General features: G+C 40.8%; 1 protein-coding gene across 3 annotated transcripts in view; it reads left to right on the top strand.

The window, feature by feature from the left end:
* Positions 1-18,233, top strand: part of SERAC1 (serine active site containing 1) — a 78,338-nt gene extending 60,105 nt beyond the window's left edge. For all 3 annotated transcript variants that reach the window (XM_049653122.1, XM_049653123.1, XM_049653121.1), the window contains 7 exons: positions 8,010-8,160; positions 9,830-9,971; positions 10,973-11,067; positions 12,569-12,666; positions 14,085-14,267; positions 15,421-15,564; positions 16,998-18,233. In XM_049653122.1, coding sequence (XP_049509079.1) covers positions 8,010-8,160; positions 9,830-9,971; positions 10,973-11,067; positions 12,569-12,666; positions 14,085-14,267; positions 15,421-15,564; positions 16,998-17,134 — 950 coding nt within the window. In that variant the 3' untranslated portion in view covers positions 17,135-18,233. The remainder of the gene's footprint in view (positions 1-8,009; positions 8,161-9,829; positions 9,972-10,972; positions 11,068-12,568; positions 12,667-14,084; positions 14,268-15,420; positions 15,565-16,997) is intronic.
* The last annotated feature ends 2,056 nt before the right edge of the window (positions 18,234-20,289 follow it).

Here is a 20,289-nt window from a genome sequence, read left to right as displayed (position 1 = left end):
AACCCCCCCCCCCCCCCCCCCCCCCGCCCTCCCACCCCCCATCAACCTTCAGTTTGTGCTCAGTTTTTAACAGTCTCTTATGCTTTGGCTCTCTCCCACTCTAACCTCTTTTTTTTTTTCTTCCCCTCCCCCATGGGTTTCTGTTAAGTTTCTCAGGATCCACATAAGAGTGAAACCATATGGTATCTGTCTTTCTCTGTATGGTTTATTTCACTTAGCATCACACTCTCCAGTTCCATCCACGTTGCTACAAAAGGCCATATTTCATTTTTTGTCATTGCCACGTAGTATTCCATTGTGTATATAAACCACAATTTCTTTATCCATTCATCAGTTGATGGACATTTAGGCTCTTTCCATAATTTGGTTGTTGTTGAGAGTGCTGCTATAAACATTGGGGTACAAGTGCCCCTATGCATCAGTACTCCTGTATCCCTTGGATAAATTCCTAGCAGTGCTATTGCTGGGTCATAGGGTAGGTCTATTTTTAATTTTCTGAGGAACCTCCACACTGCTTTCCAGAGCAGCTGCACCAATTTGCATTCCCACCAACAGTGCAAGAGGGTTCCCGTTTCTCCACATCCTCTCCAGCATCTATAGTCTCCTGATTTGTTCATTTTGGCCACTCTGACTGGCGTGAGGTGATATCTGAGTGTGGTTTTGATTTGTATTTCCCTGATAAGGAGCGACGTTGAACATCTTTTCATGTGCCTGTTGGCCATCGGATGTCTTCTTTAGAGAAGTGTCTATTCATGTTTTCTGCCTATTTCTTCACTGGGTTATTTGTTTTTCGGGTGTGGAGTTTGGTGAGCTCTTTATAGATTTTGGATACTAGCCCTTTGTCCGATATGTCATTTGCAAATATCTTTTCCCATTCTGTTGGTTGCCTTTTCGTTTTGTTGGTTGTTTCCTTTGCTGTGCAGAAGCTTTTTATCTTCATAAGGTCCCAGTAATTCACTTTTGCTTTTAATTCCCTTGCCTTTGGGGATGTGTTGAGTAAGAGATTGCTACGGCTGAGGTCAGAGAGGTCTTTTCCTGCTTTCTCCTCTAAGGTTTTGATGGTTTCCTGTCTCACATTCAGGTCCTTTATCCATTTTGAGTTTATTTTTGTGAATGGTTTGAGAAAGTGGTCTAGTTTCAACCTTCTGCATGTTGCTGTCCAGTTCTCCCAGCACCATTTGTTAAAGAGACTGTCTTTTTTCCATTGGATGTTCTTTCCTGCTTTGTCAAAGATGAGTTGGCCATACGTTTGTGGGTCTAGTTCTGGGGTTTCTATTGTATTGCATTGGTCTATGTGTCTGTTTTTGTGCCGATACCATGCTGTCTTGATGATGACAGCTTTGTAGTAGAGGCTAAAGTCTGGGATTGTGATGCCTCCTGCTTTGGTCTTCTTCTTCAAAATTACTTTGGCTATTCGGGGCCTTTTGTGGTTCCATATGAATTTTAGGATTGCTTGTTCTAGTTTCGAGAAGAATGCTGGTGCAATTTTGATTGGGATTGCATTGAATGTGTAGATAGCTTTGGGTAGTATTGACATTTTGACAATATTTATTCTTCCAATCCATGAGCAGGGAATGTCTTTCCATTTCTTTATATCTTCTTCAATTACCTGCATAAGCTTTCTATAGTTTTCAGCATACAGATCTTTTACATCTTTGGTTAGATTTATTCCTAGGTATTTTATGCTTCTTGGTGCAATTGTGAATGGGATCAGTTTCTTTATTTGTCTTTCTGTTGCTTCATTGTTAGTGTATAAGAATGCAACTGATTTCTGCACATTGATTTTGTATCCTGCAACTTTGCTGAATTCATGTATCAGTTCTAGCAGACTTTTGGTGGAGTCTATCGGATTTTCCATGTATAATATCATGTCATCTGCAAAAAGCGAAAGCTTGACTTCGTCTTTGCCAATTTTGATGCCTTTGATTTCCTTTTGTTGTCTGATTGCTGATGCTAGAACTTCCAGCACTATATTAAACAACAGCGGTGACAGTGGGCATCCCTGTCGTGTTCCTGATCTCAGGGAAAAAGCTCTCAGTTTTTCCCCGTTGAGGATGATGTTAGCTGTGGGCTTTTCATAAATGGCCTTTATGATCTTTAAGTATGTTCCTTCTATCCCGACTTTCTCAAGGGTTTTTATTAAGAAAGGGTGCTGGATTTTGTCAAAGGCCTTTTCTGCATCGATTGACAGGATCATATGGTTCTTCTCTTTTTTTTTGTTAATGTGATGTATCACGTTGATCGATTTGCGAATGTTGAACCAGCCCTGCATCCCAGGAATGAATCCCACTTGATCATGGTGAATAATTCTTTTTATATGCCATTGAATTCGATTTGCTAGTATCTTATTGAGAATTTTTGCATCCATATTCATCAGGGATATTGGCCTGTAGTTCTCTTTTTTTACTGGGTCTCTGTCTGGTTTAGGAATCAAAGTAATACTGGCTTCATAGAATGAGTCTGGAAGTTTTCCTTCCCTTTCTATTTCTTGGAATAGCTTGAGAAGGATAGGTATTATCTCTGCTTTAAACGTCTGGTAGAACTCCCCTGGGAAGCCATCTGGTCCTGGACTCTTATTTGTTGGGAGATTTTTGATAACCGATTCAATTTCTTCGCTGGTTATGGGTCTGTTCAAGCTTTCTATTTCCTTCTGATTGAGTTTTGGAAGAGTGTGGGTGTTTAGGAATTTGTCCATTTCTTCCAGCTTGTCCAATTTGTTGGCATATAATTTTTCATAGTATTCCCTGATAATTGTTTGTATCTCTGAGGGATTGGTTGTAATAATCCCATTTTCATTCATGATTTTATCTATTTGGGTCATCTCCCTTTTCTTTTTGAGAAGCCTGGCTAGAGGTTTGTCAATTTTGTTTATTTTTTCAAAAAACCAACTCTTGGTTTCGTTGATCTGCTCTACAGTTTTTTTAGATTCTATATTGTTTATTTCTGCTCTGATCTTTATTATTTCTCTTCTTCTGCTGGGTTTAGGCTGCCTTTGCTGTTCTGCTTCTATTTCCTTTAGGTGTGCTGTTAGATTTTGTATTTGGGATTTTTCTTGTTTCTTGAGATAGGCCTGGATTGCAATGTATTTTCCTCTCAGGACTGCCTTTGCTGCGTCCCAAAGCATTTGGATTGTTGTATTTTCATTTTCGTTTGTTTCCATATATTTTTTAATTTCTTCTCTAATTGCCTGGTTGACCCACTCATTCGTTAGTAGGGTGTTCTTTAACCTCCATGCTTTTGGAGGTTTTCCAGACTTTTTCCTGTGGTTGATTTCAAGCTTCATAGCATTGTGGTCTGAAAGTATGCATGGTATAATTTCAATTCTTGTAAACTTATGAAGGGCTGTTTTGTGACCCAGTATATGATCTATCTTGGAGAATGTTCCATGTGCACTCGAGAAGAAAGTATATTCTGTTGCTTTGGGATGCAGAGTTCTAAATATATCTGTCAAGTCCATCTGATCCAATGTATCATTCAGGGCCCTTGTTTCTTTATTGACCGTGTGTCTAGATGATCTATCCATTTCTGTAAGTGGGGTGTTAAAGTCCCCTGCAATGACCACATTCTTATCAATAAGGTTGCTTATGTTTATGAGTAATTGTTTTATATATTTGGGGGCTCCGGTATTCGGCACATAGACATTAATAATTGTTAGCTCTTCCTGATGGATAGACCCTGTAATTATTATATAATGCCCTTCTTCATCTCTTGTTACAGCCTTTAATTTAAAGTCTAGTTTGTCTGATATAAGTATGGCTACTCCAGCTTTCTTTTGGCTTCCAGGAGCATGATAAATAGTTCTCCATCCCCTCACTCTCAATCTAAAGGTGTCCTCAGATCTAAAATGAGTCTCTTGTAGACAGCAAATAGATGGGTCTTGTTTTTTTATCCATTCTGATACCCTATGTCTTTTGGTTGGCGCATTTAATCCATTTACATTCAGTGTTATTATGGAAAGATACGGGTTTAGAGTCATTGTGATGTCTGTATGTTTTTATGCTTGTAGTGATGTCTCTGGTACTTTGTCTCACAGGATCCCCCTTAGGATCTCTTGTAGGGCTGGTTTAGTGGTGACAAATTCCTTCAGTTTTTGTTTGTTTGGGAAGACCTTTATCTCTCCTTCTATTCTAAATGACAGACTTGCTGGATAAAGGATTCTCGGCTGCATATTTTTTCTGTTTAGCACACTGAAGATATCGTGCCAATCCTTTCTGGCCTGCCAAGTTTCAAAAGAGAGATCAGTCACGAATCTTATAGGTCTCCCTTTATATGTGAGGGCACGTTTATCCCTTGCTGCTTTCAGAATTTTCTCTTTATCCTTGTATTTTGCCAGTTTCACTATGATATGTCGTGCAGAAGATCGATTCAAGTTACGTCTGAAGGGAGTTCTCTGTGCCTCTTGGATTTCAATGCCTTTTTCCTTCCCCAGTTCAGGGAAGTTCTCAGCTATAATTTCTTCAAGTACCCCTTCAGCACCTTTCCCTCTCTCTTCCTCCTCTCGGATACCAATTATGCGTATATTATTTCTTTTTAGTGTATCACTTAGTTCTCTAATTTTCCCCTCATACTCCTGGATTTTTTTTATCTCTCTTTCTCTCAGCTTCCTCTTTTTCCATAACTTTATCTTCTAGTTCACCTATTCTCTCCTCTGCCTCTTCAATCCTAGCCGTCGTCGTTTCCATTTTGTTTTGCATTTCGTTTAAAGCGCTTTTCAGCTCCTCGTGACTGTTCCTTAGTCCCTTGATCTCTGTAGCAAGAGATTCTCTGCTGTCCTCTATACTGTTTTCAAGCCCAGCGATTAATTTTATGACTATTATTCTAAATTCACTTTCTGTTATATTATTTAAATCCTTTTTGATCAGTTCATTAGCTGTTGTTATTTCCTGGAGCTTCTTCTGAGGGGAATTCTTCCGTCTGGTCATTTTGGATAGTCCCTGGAGTGGTGAGGACCTGCAGGGCACTTCCCCTGTGCTGTGGTGTCTAACTGGAGTTGGTGGGCGGGGCCGCAGTCCGCCCTGATGTCTGCCCCCAGCCCACCGCTGGGGCCACAGTCAGACTGGTGTGTGCCTTCTCTTCCCCTCTCCTCGGGGTGGGATTCACTGTGGGGTGGCGTGGCCCGTCTGGGCTACTCGCACACTGCCAGGCTTGTGGTGCTGGGGATCTGGCGTATTAGCTGGGGTGGGTAGGCAAGGTGCACGGGGGCGGGAGGGGCAGGCTTAGCTCGCTTCTCCTTAGGTGATCCACTTCAGGAGGGGCCCTGTGGCAGCGGGAGGGAGTCAGATCCGCTGCCGGAGGTTTGGCTCCGCAGGAGCACAGAGTTGGGTGTTTGTGCGGAGCAAGCAAGTTCCCCGGCAGGAACCGGTTCCCTTTGGGATTTTGGCTGGGGGATGGGTGGGGGAGATGGCGCTGGCGAGCGCCTTTGTTCCCCGCCAAGCTGAGCTCTGCCGTCCGGGGGCTCAGCAGCTCTCCCTCCCTTTGTCCTCCAGCCTTCCCGCTTTCCGAGCGGAGCTGTTAACTTCTGACCTCCCAGACGCTAAGTCGCGCTTGCTGTCGGAACACAGTCCGTCCGGCCCCTCCGCTTTTGCCAGCCAGACTCGGGGGCTCTGCTTGGCCGGCGAGCCGCCCCTCCGCCCCGGCTCCCTCCCGCCAGTCCGTGGAGCGAGCACCGCCCCGCCGCCCTTCCTTCCCTCTTCCGTGGGCCTCTCGTCGGCGCTTGGTTCCGGAGACTCCGTTCTGCTAATCTTCTGGCGGTTTTCTGGGTTCTTTAGGCAGGTGTAGGTGGAATCTAAGTGATCGGCAGGACGCACGGTGAGCCCAGCGTCCTCCTATGCCGCCATCTTCCCTCTCCCATAAAGCATTCTTTAGAACATTTTGAAGGGACATTTTTTTTTTGATGTTACAAATTTGAATATTGTTAAAAAATGATGATTCGGTCTGAGACTTCTGGGTTATTAAATACTGGCTGCCTATCATCACACTGATCCTTAACACTTTTGCCACGGAGCGTGGGAGGAGGACATGGGGACAGCTGAGTGCCTGCTGGGCTTGGTAAATGCAGTTTTTATTTGGATTTATTTATTAGAACCTTCTTCCGGCCCAAGTAACTTGACTGAGATTCCACAGCATCGGTAGGGGACAGAAATTTTAAGCCCAAATCTTTCTGCCCTCAAGGTCCATGTTGTATTATTTTAAGTTATATAAATAACATGTGAATAGATTCTCCTGGTAAATAACTTCAGAGAACATAGAGCAAAAAAGTTAAACCCACCTTTTTACGGAGCCCTCCCCAACCCAACTCCCTCCTATGAGGTGATGACCAGGCACCAAACTAGGTGCCTTTATAGGTGTGTGTGTGCATGCGTGGGCGTGTGTTTACATGCACTTCCATACATATTTATGTGCAAAAAGTGTCATGTTTTAAGTACCAAAAACATGAAAAATAAATGAAGCCATATTGCACAGAGTATGGCTTTGTGTCTCTTTAAAAAATAATGTTTTGGGGGCACCTGGCTGGTTCAGTCAGTACAGCATGTAACTCTTGATCTCCAGGTTGTGAGTTTAAGCCCCACGTTGGGTATAGAGATTACCTAAATAAATAAACTTAAAAAACAACCCATACTGTAGCCATATTGTAGTATAATCCTATGTTGTTGAAGAAAAAAAGTGCAATATAAAGTATATAGCATGTATATATTAGGGGCACCTGGCTGGCCCAGTTGCTGGAGCCAACTCTTGATCTCTGGGTCTTGAGTTTGAGCCCTATGTCGGGGGTAGAGTTAACAAAAAAAAAGGTCATTGAGAAGTCAAATAGCTGTCAAATACTGTGAATCTCTGAGCTGAGAAAAAAACGTTTCCTTCCTGAACCCCATGTTTTACAGACTTTCATATATCAAGCACTATTACTTTTTTAATATTATTTTTTAAAATTGAAACCTAATGTACAGTGTTATATTAGTTTCAGGTGTACAATATGTTCACCCATTGTACGTTACTCAGTGCTTATAAGTGTCCTCTTTATCCCCTTCACCTGTTTCTCCCATCCCCCCACACCGGCCCCTCTGGCAACCATCAGTTTCTTCTCTATAGCTAAGTCTTTTTTTTTAGTTTGTCTCTTTTTTCTGTTTTCGTTTCTTAAATTTCACATATGAGTGAAATCATATACTATTTGTCTCTGACTTATTTCACTTAGCAGGATACCCTCTAACTGCAGCCATGTCATTGCAAATGGCAAGATTCCTTTTTTTTTTTTTTTTTTTTTTTTAAGGCTGGGCAATATTCTGCATATATACCACATCTTCTTTATCCACTTATCTGTGGATGGACACTTGAGTTGTTTCCATATCTTGCTCTTCCATATTATAAATAATTCAGTATACATAGGGGGACCTATGTCTTTTTGAATTAGTGTTTTTGTTTCATTTGGGTAAATACCCAGTAGAGGAATTACTAGATCCTATGATAATTCTATTTTTAATTTTTTGATGAACCTTCGTACTGTTGTCCACATTGGCTATACCAGCTCACATTCCCACCAGGTTTCCTTTTTTTTCCACATCATTGCCAATACTTGTTATTTCTAAGCAAGCTCATTATAAAGAAATCGTTTCTTATGTGCATTAAACACTGCTAATGTGACTGACAATCGGGATGAAATAACTAGTATTAAAATTACTGAGTTTAATAATTCTTGCTGAAAGCAAAATACCCTATTTTCTTACCGTTGATGACATCTCTAGTCATTGCAACTTTTGTTAGATTTTCTAAATAAAGAAAATGGCTCTTAAACCCCTACCTTCTTTGAGACCTCCTATAGAGGAGAGGGTACCTGGCTTGGGACATGACGTGCTGTGGGACCCAGAGGACCTTAGGGCAGAATGGAGTTGGAGTAGTCGCTCTTTTCTGTGAGACAGACGCTGGAGTCTGCCTTTCTCCTGTTATTTTCAGCCAGAAACCGCTCATAGTCTGAGATGGAGTAGCGTCGGCATTTAGGAGCTTGTTCTTCTCACCAGGTTGGGTTTCTGTACTGGCAGAAGCAATGAAGTCTCCCCGCATAATGGAGGCCTCACATGCTGCCAGAACCCTGGCTAATCTAGACCGAGAGACCATGCGAGAAAAATACCAGGACGGCGTGTACGTACTACACCCCCAGTATCGCACAAGGTAAGAAAGCAAATGGTGTCGCTTTGTCTCCTGTGGGGAGGTAAAGCCTAGAGGGCTTATCTTTTTATTTTATTTCTGCGTAATTTAGATGTTAAATGCCTTACAGATAATCCTGATAACCTTATATACTGACTCCGCTTGTCCATAATAACCTCAGAAGAATTGCAGGCTGTCATGAAAGTATGGAACTGGCTAAATTATCAGCGTGATTTTACACCAAGGGCCGGCCTTCAGTAAGATAGTGTTCACCTCCTGGAGTGTGGCCCGCTTGAGTTTTGTAATGTGGGTTGTTTGTTTCACTGCTGGGTTCTTGGAGTTCTGAGTTAATAGCTGATTAGGATTGTAGAGGTTGGTTTGCATGGAAGGAGATAGGACACTCTATGCAGGCAATCCTATTAGTCTGGTTCTAGAACTCAAAAGGACTGCAGAAAGTTTATGCAAGTTATAAAATCATGCACTAGAAGGAAGAAGTTGTAATAAATTTGACTCCTACTCCTTAAGGTTATATCTGGTCACCATTTCCAGTTGTATCATTGCTGAGATCGTAAATATAGAAAGGACCACAATGAAAAACTTACATATTTCTGGGATTTTTGTCAGGTACTTTATGTATTTATTTATTTAGAATTTTTTTAAAAAGTTTTTATTTATTTTGAGAGAGGGGGAGAGAGAATCCCAAGCAGGCTCCCTGCTGTCAGCGCAGAGCCCTTTCGCAGGGCTCGATCTCAACAGAACCCTGAGATCATGACCTGAGCTGAAATCAGGAGTCAGACCCTTAACCAATTGAGCCATCCAGGTGCCCCTTGTCAGGCACTTTAAAATAATACCTCAGAGGAGTGCCTGAGTAGCTCAGTCAGTTAAGCATCTGATTTCGGCTCAGGTCATGATCTCATGGTTTGTGGGTTTGAGCCCTGTGTCATGCTCTGTGCGGACAGCTCAGAGCCTGGAGCCTGCTTTGGATTCTGTGTTCTCCCTCTCTCTCTGCCCCTACCCTGCTCACACTCTGTCTCTCTCTCTCTGAAATAAATAAACATTAAAAAAAAATAATACCTCAGAAAATAGTAAAAACATTTAATTGAAAAACGGATTGCCTGGATAATTCCAATTTATAAACAAATAATATGGAAATGTATTTTATATGTATTGCATAATTGTGCGGGTACTATAAATAACTTACAAGTAATACGCTATGTCCAGTTTTTAAAAATGTCCTATCTAAAGACAATAAATTACTTTAAAATCTCATTTCTGCTAAACATTTCCCTTGATAAGTTTTAAAAAATCTCTCATGCATACTCAATTTGAAACTACGCTAACTTAATTTCTTAAATACTTTTATTGATTTGTGGAGTATTCTCATGAAATTCTTTGGAGGGCAGTCTATGACATATGTCGCTTCATTAGTCACCAAACTTATTCCAGTTGACTTTGGTTGGTCTATTGGCTGGATCTGTGTCCACTTTTATAGAGTAGCAAGCACGCTCCATGTCTCTGTGCCCAGACTCCTTACAGGGATCCTTGGCGCACCTGTGCTTACACGGCCTGCCTTCGTGGTTTTATTTGCTGTCATATAAGCTTGCTAAGCACCATCCACAGAGTGCTGTGTAGATTCTTTCCCAAGCAGTAATGCGTTTATTCTGCTTCTTTTTAAAACTCTCTCCCCCGTCAGTCAGCCCATTAAAGCAGATGTCCTTTTTATTCATGGCCTTATGGGAGCAGCATTCAAAACATGGCGCCAGCAGGACAATGAGCAGCTTTTAACTGAAAAGATTTTAGAGGACGATGCCAGGTATACAACATGTTGGCCTAAGGTAAGGAAGTGCTGACTTTGGTTAGGCCACCTTCTTCATGACACATTGGTGTCTCCAGCTGTCAGGGCCTCATTGTGATTTGCTTATTTTTCTCTTTCTACTGGGATTTTTCTTCCGTGCAGATTTTCTGTTCCTTGGGGACATTCGTAGTATATTCCTGAACAGCTCGGCTTGTCACCCTGCCTTCTGTTGTGTAATTTCTGATCAGGGTGTGGGCTATAACTCTCAAGGAGTATTTCACTAAGTTAAAAAATGGGTGAGGGCTAGTATTTGTTCACTCCTATTAAAAATATAACCCATAACACATTCATAATAGTTAGCTAGTTCTGTGACTTTAATAATTATAAAAACAAATACTTTGAAGAAATAATTCTACTTTGGATTTCCTTGATGACATTTCTTCTGAGAGCCTTAACTCTGAGATGAATGCGTCCAGTGGAATATACCTAAAGTTCAGTGAACACGGTTGTTGCACATGTGCAGTTTCTTGGACTTTGTCCCACCGTGGCTTCCTCACCTTCACAGAGGCTTATCCCGCAAAGAATGGTTTGCACTTGGTCTCTAGCAACACTGAAGTACGATAGACCCTGGGTCCACAGACAACTGTGACTCAATTAGTATCTCTGAGTTCCAGGTCAAATCTTCAACCGTCATATTCTCTGTGCTGAGATCATAACTTTCTAGTAAGTGCTCTCCAAAATCTAATTTGATCTGGATTCCAGGAACTCCTTGCTTTTGGCTATAGTGCATTAAAATTGAGAATATGTTCTGGAAATTTGCATTGGCCTTATGCTTATAAATATTGGTGCCACCTTGTGACCAGAGACATAAAAAGATAAAACGTTGGAACTGGTTTTCTAGTCACCTTTAAACTTTATTCTAACGCTATGTTTATTAGTCGTCAGTATTACAGTGACCTTTAGTTACAGGTATCAATTACTAGGAAATAACTGAAGCAGTGGAAATTCATATATGTTCTTTTGTACCTTTTAATTATATAGACATGGTTGGCAAGAGACTGTCCTGCTCTCCGAATTATATCTGTGGAGTATGACACCAGCCTGAGCGACTGGAGAACGAGGTGCCCGATGGAAAGGTAACAGAGGAAGCTGTGGGCTGGGAGGAAGGGCCAGGGTCCAGGCCACAAGTGGACCCTCTGGGGTGGGGAGAGGGGCTTTAGCTTTTGATGCCACAGACAGAATTTTATTATGAAAACCCTAGCCTTTTTTCTCTTCCTTCTAGAAGGAGTTAGTAATATATAAACAATGAAATAGTATAAGGCTTAGATACAGCGTCAATGTTGGATTCCTAAAGTGGTTCATTTGTAACTATTCTCATAGTAAGGACCAGTGGATTCTATAGCAAAGTCTCCTTTACTCTCAGAAGTAAACGTGAAGCTTTTTCCTTTCGTGTTCACAAGTATATTGACTAAAGGAAGCAAAGAAAAAGATGCTGAGCACTGTAGGCTCCCGGTGTCACTTGTAGGTCACATGTGCTGACTGTATATACATGAAGGAGCCCTGGACCTCTTGGCTCCAGGACCAAGACTGTAGCTGATTCTACCTCTGACCCACTGTGTGATCAACAAGCCATCTAACTTGTCTGGGAGTCTTGGTCTGCAAATTGAGAGAGTTGGTCGGAATCACTGTTACCAAACTGATTGTCACTGGTGAACGGCTCCCACTTAGGTGCCAGAGAAGTGTTCTGAGGGCCAGGGGGCAAGAGCTCAAGGGTCCTTCCCCATTTCACCTGGAGGAACTCTGACAAACCTTTATTGCAAGGAAAGGATTCTATATCTATAGTTTATTTTTATTTAAAAAAAAATTTTTTTTAATATTTTTTATTTATTCTTGAGGCAGAGAGAGACAGAGCATGAGTGGGTTAGGGGCAGAGAGAGAGGGAGACACAGAATCCGAAGCAGGCTCCAGGCTCTGAGCTGTCAGCACAGAGCCCAACCCAGGCCTTGAACTCAGGGACCGTGAGATCATCACCTGAGCTGAAGTCGGACACTCAACCGACTGAGCCACCCAGGCACCCCTAGATAAACAGTTTAAAACTACCAGACTACATAGTTTTGAAGTTCCCTTTTTGCTTGAAAATTACTTTGAATTTTCTGATTCTGATAGCTTTCTGGTATTTCTAAATAACCAAAATGACGAAAGCTTAATGTTTGCAGCATAAATACAACCAGCAATGGCAGGTGACCACATAGGTGAACTCACAAGAGACAACATGGTGTTATTTTCAGGCCACATAATGAGAAAGGACACACATCCTAAGTGGTGGGAGCAGTTGGTGCGAGACCCGAGCTTGACTTGTAAAAATTGCCCCACGCATATTAGATGCTCAACCCCTGCTTGTTGAGTAAACAAGTGGCCTGTTCTGGGCCTAGATATTCCCAGTTATGCCAGTGTGACTAAGAAATGGGGAATGAGCAGTTGTAGAAATCAAGCAGAGAGAATAGGGGTATTCCTGACCCCAAAATGTAGTGTATGGTATTGGCCCAAAAAAGTTCTTGTCTTAAAAAATTGGAGAATGAAATTTGTGGCGGGGAGGCAGTAGCCCCAGGTTATTCCTGCTGGTTTCTTTTCGTTCAGGAAGTCCATTGCATTCAGGAGCGACGAGCTTCTGAGGAAGCTCAGAGCTGCTGGTGTTGGGGACAGGCCGGTCATTTGGGTGTCACACAGCATGGGAGGTAAGTACGTTTCATCGCTGTGAAGCCAGCGCTGTGAGGCTTTTGGAGCTGAGTCACCCCAGCTGTTTCACTTAACACTGGCCCTTTCCCCCCAAATTAACGTTTTTGGCCGTGGCTAAGTTTTTAAATTACTCTCCTCTCCTTCCCTGCTATTTGTTTTTCCAAAAGGGGACCACAAGGAACAGGAGTTTGACAACATCATGATTTCATGTAGTGAGAATCAGTAAACAGCAGAAGCAGTCTATGGCTTATATAAGCCTGACTATAAATATCCCTCAGCATTCCTGGCTGGTCCTTGTGCTCCCCGCTTCCCTGCTCCCCCGACCACTGCGGAGCCCACAGCCCTGCTGAAGGGGAGGTGTGATGGCATCTGGGACCTGGTGTAGGCTTGCTAAGCAACATCCCCTGCCCCTCCCAGCCCACTCCCCACCCCCTTTCTCTGCGAGTTTTCACCAGCTGCCCTGCAATGGGCCTTGTTGCAGCCTCTGACCTCGTTTATCTGACGAAACGCTCAGGATTGCAGACTCAGAGTTGGGCTTTTTCTGAGAGAAAGGAAGATGTAGCCGTTTGTGTCCGCAGAGGTCTACTGTCACCATCTAAGTGACCTTTGTGTTGCATCATCAGCTTCAAGCCCAGGGTAGGAGGACAGAAGAGATGGTGCCTTCCTGGGTGCATTTGCCTACGGAAGGTTTGTTTTCCTTGGGGGTTAAGCTTTAGGGGACTCTCTTTTGAATATTAGTACTGTCCTCATTGTGTGGCCATTAGTGGGTCACTGTGGGCAGGATGGGGAGACTAGTACTGCATATGTACTTCATTGATGGACACCCCAAATAGCAATGCCCGGCACTCCTTCTGTGGGACAGTGCATCCTGTGATAGAAGATCTGCATTTCAGGTGAGTTTGTAGAATCTTACCTGTTTGTAGGCTTGTGTTCTATACAGTTGGCCCTGGAATAGCATGAGGACTAGGGGCACTAACCCCTGCATAGTCAAAAATCTGCATATAACTTCTGACTCCCCCAAAACTTAGCTACTGATAGCGTACTGTTGACCAGATGCCTTACTGATAACGGTCAATAAATATGTCTTGTGTATGTATACCGTACTGTATTCTTACAATAAATAAGATCATGAGAAGATATATTAACAGTACTGTACGAAATCCATTATGAGTGGACCTGTACGTTCAAACCATGCTGTTAAAGGGACATCTGTATTCTACATTATCAAGTGCTAATATTTTAAAGCCCTGTCTGTTGGACTATAGAGAATTGTTTAAACTTTTAAAAGAAACATCTTTTTTTGTGTATATGTTCCCTACCACCACCCCCCTGCCCCGCTTTTTTTTTTTTTTTTTTTTTTTTTTAATAATGGAAGGAAGAAAAACAGCTCATGCATTCTTTTTCTTTGTACAACTAGGTCTTCTTGTCAAAAAGATGCTGTTGGAAGCCTCTAAGAAGCCAGAAATGAGTACTGTTATAAACAATACCAGAGGAATAATTTTTTATAGCGTCCCTCATCATGGATCCCATCTGGCTGAATACTCTGTTAATATTCGCTATCTTCTCTTTCCCTCCTTGGAAGTCAAAGAACTCAGCAAGGGTAATATTTACCTTCTGTCATGAAGGGAATTGGGATTGTATTATAATATTAGTTATACAGGACAAGGAGGAAGAAAGTGTCTAACTTGGCTATATTATCCCATTTTATTATTTGCACTTGGTCTTAGCCAAAAGGCCAAGAAGTGATCCCATTTTATTATTTGTATACAAATCATGTTTAGACTGTCATAGAAAATTTTTAGTTTAGGCTTGATTTTTCTTTGATACTTTCCCTTAAGCCATTATTTGCTCAAATATGACAATTTTAATACTATCTTAAATATTTAAAATTTTAAGTATTACTCCAAATTACCAACGAACTGCTTTTTTCCATGAGTTCAGAAGGTCAACTTATTAAAACGTAAACAAACTTAAGATTTTCAGGATAGTAATTATAATGTACTATCTTTATTTTGATTGATAAGCATTTTCTCCTTTTCTGGAACACCTATTGATCACTTTGGAGCCCCTGGCTGAGCCTTAATATATCACTTGTCTTTTTGTTCAGATTTGCTCTCCTGCTTTATGGAGAGTTACTTCATCTTCTAAACCTTCTATTGAACTTTATTTTTGGAAGTTGTTTTATTTTCCACAAACTCTTTCTTGTTCTGACTCTTTTGAAATCATTTTAACGATACTAATCAGAGGTTTTTCTTAAAGTTCTTTTCTGTTTCTTCACTGAGTTCTGTGTCTTCTGTGCCCAGGTTTTTTTTTCCCCCCTTTCTTTTCTTTTTGTTCACCAGGTCTGTCTCTTTTAGGTTGTAGGGTATCTTCTAGGATATGGTCTGTCCTGGTTGCCTTTTCCTAGTTGAGGTTGGGGGACAGGCACTCTGTGATTAGAGACAGGCTCTGTTGATGGGAGGTTGGGCTTTAGGGTGAAGGTGCCAGCCAGCACACTGAGGGACCCCTCAGTCCCACATTCCACATTGCCCTACATACTTCCAGTCAGCCAGTAACATGTGGAACCTCTCCCTCTGCCTGCTGGCCTCTGTCAGTTTTGGGGTGGCTTTAGCTCTTTAGTCTCATCTTAACGGCTTCTTGGGAAGGAGAAAAAAGCCACGAACTTTCATCAGGACCCTAATTTTCTCTTTAGTACATTTTATTATGAATTGGGTAAACAATTTGTCACAGTCTTGTTTTCTGTAATTTTACAGATTCTCCTGCACTTAAAACACTACAGGATGACTTTCTGGAGTTTGCTAAAGACAAAAACTTCCAGGTGCTGAATTTCGTGGAAACACTGCCAACTTACATTGGTAGCATGATTAAACTGCATGTGGTACCTGTGGAATCAGCAGGTATTCACTCTTGCGAAATTTGTTCCCTATGAGATGCCTAGTTGGTGGTACCTATATTTAATCGGAAGCAACCCGTTTTTATGTTCAGCTTCTCAGCTAAGGAGACAGTTTTAAGAAGATCTAGATTCTATGATTATTTTCAGCTATAGATTAAAATTTCTCTGCCAACATACAACCTTGGCATTACTCCTCTCCATCCCTGCATTTAACTGACTAGCTGGCCAGGGTTCATTGGCTGCTTCTAAGCCATAACCAGTGAGCTCTGTCGCATGAAAGTAAGAATACAGAGCCCTTCTGTCCGAACCAAAGGAGCATTTCATTTAACAGACTGATGATTGATTTGTTAAAGGTTTCTACATGCAGCTAAAAATGTGGAAGCTTTAGTAAATGGAGGATTGTATTTTTTTTTTTTTCCGTTGGAATCTTAGATGGGGAATATTTAAACACCAGTTTGTTTGTTTTTTTTATAATACTGGAAATAACCAATACCTGTTACTGTGATGTATTATAACGTATCACAGGCTCTTTGAGGGTAGGGCCCAAATCTTAATTCTCTTTATAGCCTCCGATATTACTCTGTATGTAGTATATAACCCACACATTTCCCTTCTTGAACCGCTTTTCCCTCACCTGGTCAACTGGATCACCTCTGATACAGGGCTGGGTGCTATCTGGTGGTATTTGGCCATACTGAGGGCTCTCAGGGACAGTGTGGATCTGGGGTGCCTGGCAGATGGTTCTTCAGCCTGTATAACAAGTTTTGTCCTAAGTCCATTATGTATTATCTAAATAAAATGAAAGGCTTAATACTCTTTAGTGGAGCCTAAAGAGACTTTACCGCAAAGTAATACCCCATAGGGTGAGGAGTTCATGGGTTGAAGAACTTAAAAAAAGGACTTTGGAACTAGGACCTCTTGTCACTTCCAGCTAGGTGGACTTTGTTAGGCTGAAACATCAGAAACTCTATTAGATCTCTCAAGCACTAAATCATCTTACCCTGGTAGAGTGAAAGATGGATCCCATGTGAGACGTTCCCATTCTTGTCAGGATAAGGGAGCTCGTTATGAAGTATAACAACATAAACTCTAGAAAAAGAGGTGGTTAAAAGAACCGTGGAATAATTTGTAATAACATGCAAATATGTAAAGGTTTTGAGGATGATACTACTCAGGTTCTGTTCACTGTTAGCAAGTAGGCCAGAACACATATATTCTACAAAGAGTTTATGAAAAGCATAAAATTATACCTGAGAATCCATTCTCATGTGATTAGTCACATGTAGTTTAGCAATGGTCACACTTCCGGTTCCTTTATCTTTTTAGAGTCCATTAGCACCACCAAATCACATTTGGAACCACCCAACTGTCCTCGTGCGGTATTGACAGGGGAAGCCTGTATTTTTACTTAGATTTTGACATTTTTGTTTTCTTCAGATTTAGGCATTGGAGATCTAATTCCTGTGGATGTTGACCATTTGAACATTTGTAAGCCAAAGAAAAAAGATGCTTTTTTATACCAGCGTACCTTACAATTCATCTGTGAAACTTTAGCCAAAGATCTTGAAGACTGACTGTTATCTTCTTCCATTTTGCAAGAAGTTTGGTGTTCTCTTTCTCTTTTAAAGCTCTAAGCAATCATGCAAACATATTCCCTGTGGCATCACTGTGGTCTGAAGCATGTTGCAGGCAACAGCCTATTCTCATTTCATGCACTGAAAAGCACAAACCTAAAGTGGCAATCAGAGAATGAAGGGCTAGACTGGATTCTTTTGATTTAAAAGAAATTCCATGTGCACTAGCTTATGTTTTGCAGCGTTGGCCCTGGTGCAGGGACCAAGCTGCTACGGACAGAGACTGCCTTTTGTCATCTGTGACTGTCTCCAGCTCATACCAGGAGGAACACTGATGGTTTCTCAAGGGAGAGCAATCATCACCTTCCATAAAAATGCCATTTGGAGAGTACCTAGACTAGAGAGGAAACTGAACTATGGAAGATAATATATAGAATATAAATATTTTTTGTTCTGGGTTTCCATGTGCTGTAAATTTAAAAATATATATCCGTGTAAACCTTTGTCTAACATTAACTGTCAGACTTGTCATCCATGGGCAGTTCCTTATAAGTTTTTATTTTCATATTGCTGAGAATAATTCTCTTTTTAAAAGAATTGTAGCCTCTAGTAATTCTTTCCAGATTGCAGCTACCTATACTTGTAATTTTTCCCAGATAAGGATAAAGTAGCTAATCCATTATATATATATATATATCAGCAGTACTTAGTATGAAGATTCTCTGATTCTCTTTAGCTAAGTAACATAGACCTTTCTTTCATGCTCATTTGAAAGTTGCATCAATTGACCTTGAGCATGTAAGAAATATGAAATCACGTTAATGACTTTTTAGTTTTAAATAACAGCATTAAGATAGAAATCGCGTAATACTGATCCTTTTAAATATACAGTTGATTTTTAGTGTATATACAGAGTTGTACGACCCTCCCCACTATGTAATTTCAGAACATTGCATCATCCCCCAAATTAACTCTATACCCATTAGCAATCACGACTCACCTCCTTTCCCTTCAGCTCCTGCCAAACACTAATCTACTCCCTCTCTCTATGGATTTGCGTATTATGGACATTTCATATAAATGGAACCCTACAATGTGTGGCCTCTGTGTCTGCCTTCTTTTAGCATAATGTTTTCAAGGTTCATGTATGATGTAGCATGTATCAGTACTTCATTCCTCTTTATGGTCAAATAATGTTCAATTGTGTGGAGATATACATTTGTTTATGCATTCATTGGCTGATGATTATTTAGGTTCTTTTCACTTTTTGGCTATTATGAATAATGCTGCTGTAAACATGTACAAGTTTTTATGTGGACATATGTTTTCCATTCTCTTGGATATAAGGAGTGGAATTGCTGGGTCCTTTTAAACCTATCTTTAGCACTTTGAAGATGGTAGACATTTGTAGAATGGGATAACCAAAGCTAAAACTATAAAGTACAGCATCTGAAGGTAAACTCTCAACATGTAATTATGAACCAACCTAACAAGTGACTTAACCACTTGTTTTATTATGTAGATACAGTGAATGTAAGGATTAGCTAGCAATGGTAAGCTGACAATAAATACTAGCTAAGGGAGATCGATTTGCAGCTCTTAAAAGCTGCAGCCTGAGGCTCAGACTTCTAATTCAGCACACCTCTAGAGGCTGACTGTGATCCTCCATGGAGACTGGGGAGGCAGATGGGAACCATATCTGCATTCTCCCTCTGGCCCATTTTAAGTCCCTGGTGTTTCCCTGGGAGAACCTTGCAAGCCAGTGCCCTGGCTTTTGGGGCTGCTACCCAGAGAATGCACCCCTCAATTGCTTGGCTCTGGTGGCCAGCAGGGCTTGTGTTTGCGGGTCCCTCGGGACTACAACAAACACAGAAACCAGTCAGGGCTCAGCACAGGCAGAGACCCCCATCTTGCAGTCTTCCCCTAGAAAAAGTCTATTTACATACTTTAAAAGCCCAGCTTCCAGTCAGCCTACGTCTAGGTACTGATAGATCCTCCCCTTTGTAACATTGACAGGTTTTGGCAGATTCCCAACTAGTAGCAGATATTAAGAACAAAGAAGGTGGTTTGGACAGTCTCAAAGGTTTGAGAGATAATCAAGAACTCAGACTGAATGGCAAGTTTTGTCTAAACAAGACCACTCTGTCAAGACTGGGAGAAGTGGCTCTTTGATCTAATGTACAGAAACCAACAGAGTGTTGAGGAAAATGAATAAACATGAATATAGAAGATAAAACTTGAGAAATAGATCTTAATAAGATGGAGATAAGTAATTGACCTGAAAGAGTTCAAAATAACGATTTTCATGAAAGACAGAAAATGTAATCAAGTAGCAAACAAATCACAGAGCTGGAAAATACAGTAAGAAACTGACATTCAATAGAGTGTTTCAATGACAGACTAGACTGTCATATAAATCTCACTCGTAAGGGTAAATATGTAATTCAGAATACCCTAATGTTATAATAGTGATGGGTAAATCACTTGTAAATCTAGTATGAAGGTTAAAAGACAAAAGAACTAAACTATAATTTGTTAATGGATAGACAACATAAAAATATGTAATTTGTAACACCAAAAAAATAAAATGGGAGGAGTAAAAACAGAGCTTCAGTAGGCATTTGAACTTGTTAGTTTAAATAAACTTATAAACATGTTTTATGTAAGCCTCATGGTAACCTCAATGCAAAAACATAGTAAATACACAAAAGAGAAAGCAAAAGGAAAACAATTAGATCAGACATGGACTTACTATTGCTATCTTATTAACAATTACTTTAAATATAAATTGATTTCTCCAAAAGACAGAGTCGTTGAATGGATTGGAAAAAAACAAAACTATATGCTGCTTATAAGACACTCACCTCAGCTTTAAGGATACACACACACTGAAAGTGAGGAGATGGAAAGAGACATCCCATGCAAATGAAAACCAGAAAGCCAGGGTAGCTGTATTTATAGCAGACAAAATAAACTTAAAGCTAAAGATTGTAATAAGGGGAAAATGTCATTATATAATGATAAAAGGGCTAATCCAACAGAGAATATAACATTTGTAAATATTTACAACATAGCACCTAAATATATGAAACAAATATTAGCACACCTGAAGAGTAAAATGCACTGCAATATAATAGTAGCAGGGACTTTAATAC

This window comes from Panthera uncia (assembly GCF_023721935.1).
Source record: "Panthera uncia isolate 11264 chromosome B2 unlocalized genomic scaffold, Puncia_PCG_1.0 HiC_scaffold_24, whole genome shotgun sequence".
NCBI classification, from domain to species: domain Eukaryota; kingdom Metazoa; phylum Chordata; class Mammalia; order Carnivora; family Felidae; genus Panthera; species Panthera uncia.
Note: the sequence above shows the minus strand (reverse complement) of the source record. Positions and strands in the feature narration are given on the sequence as shown.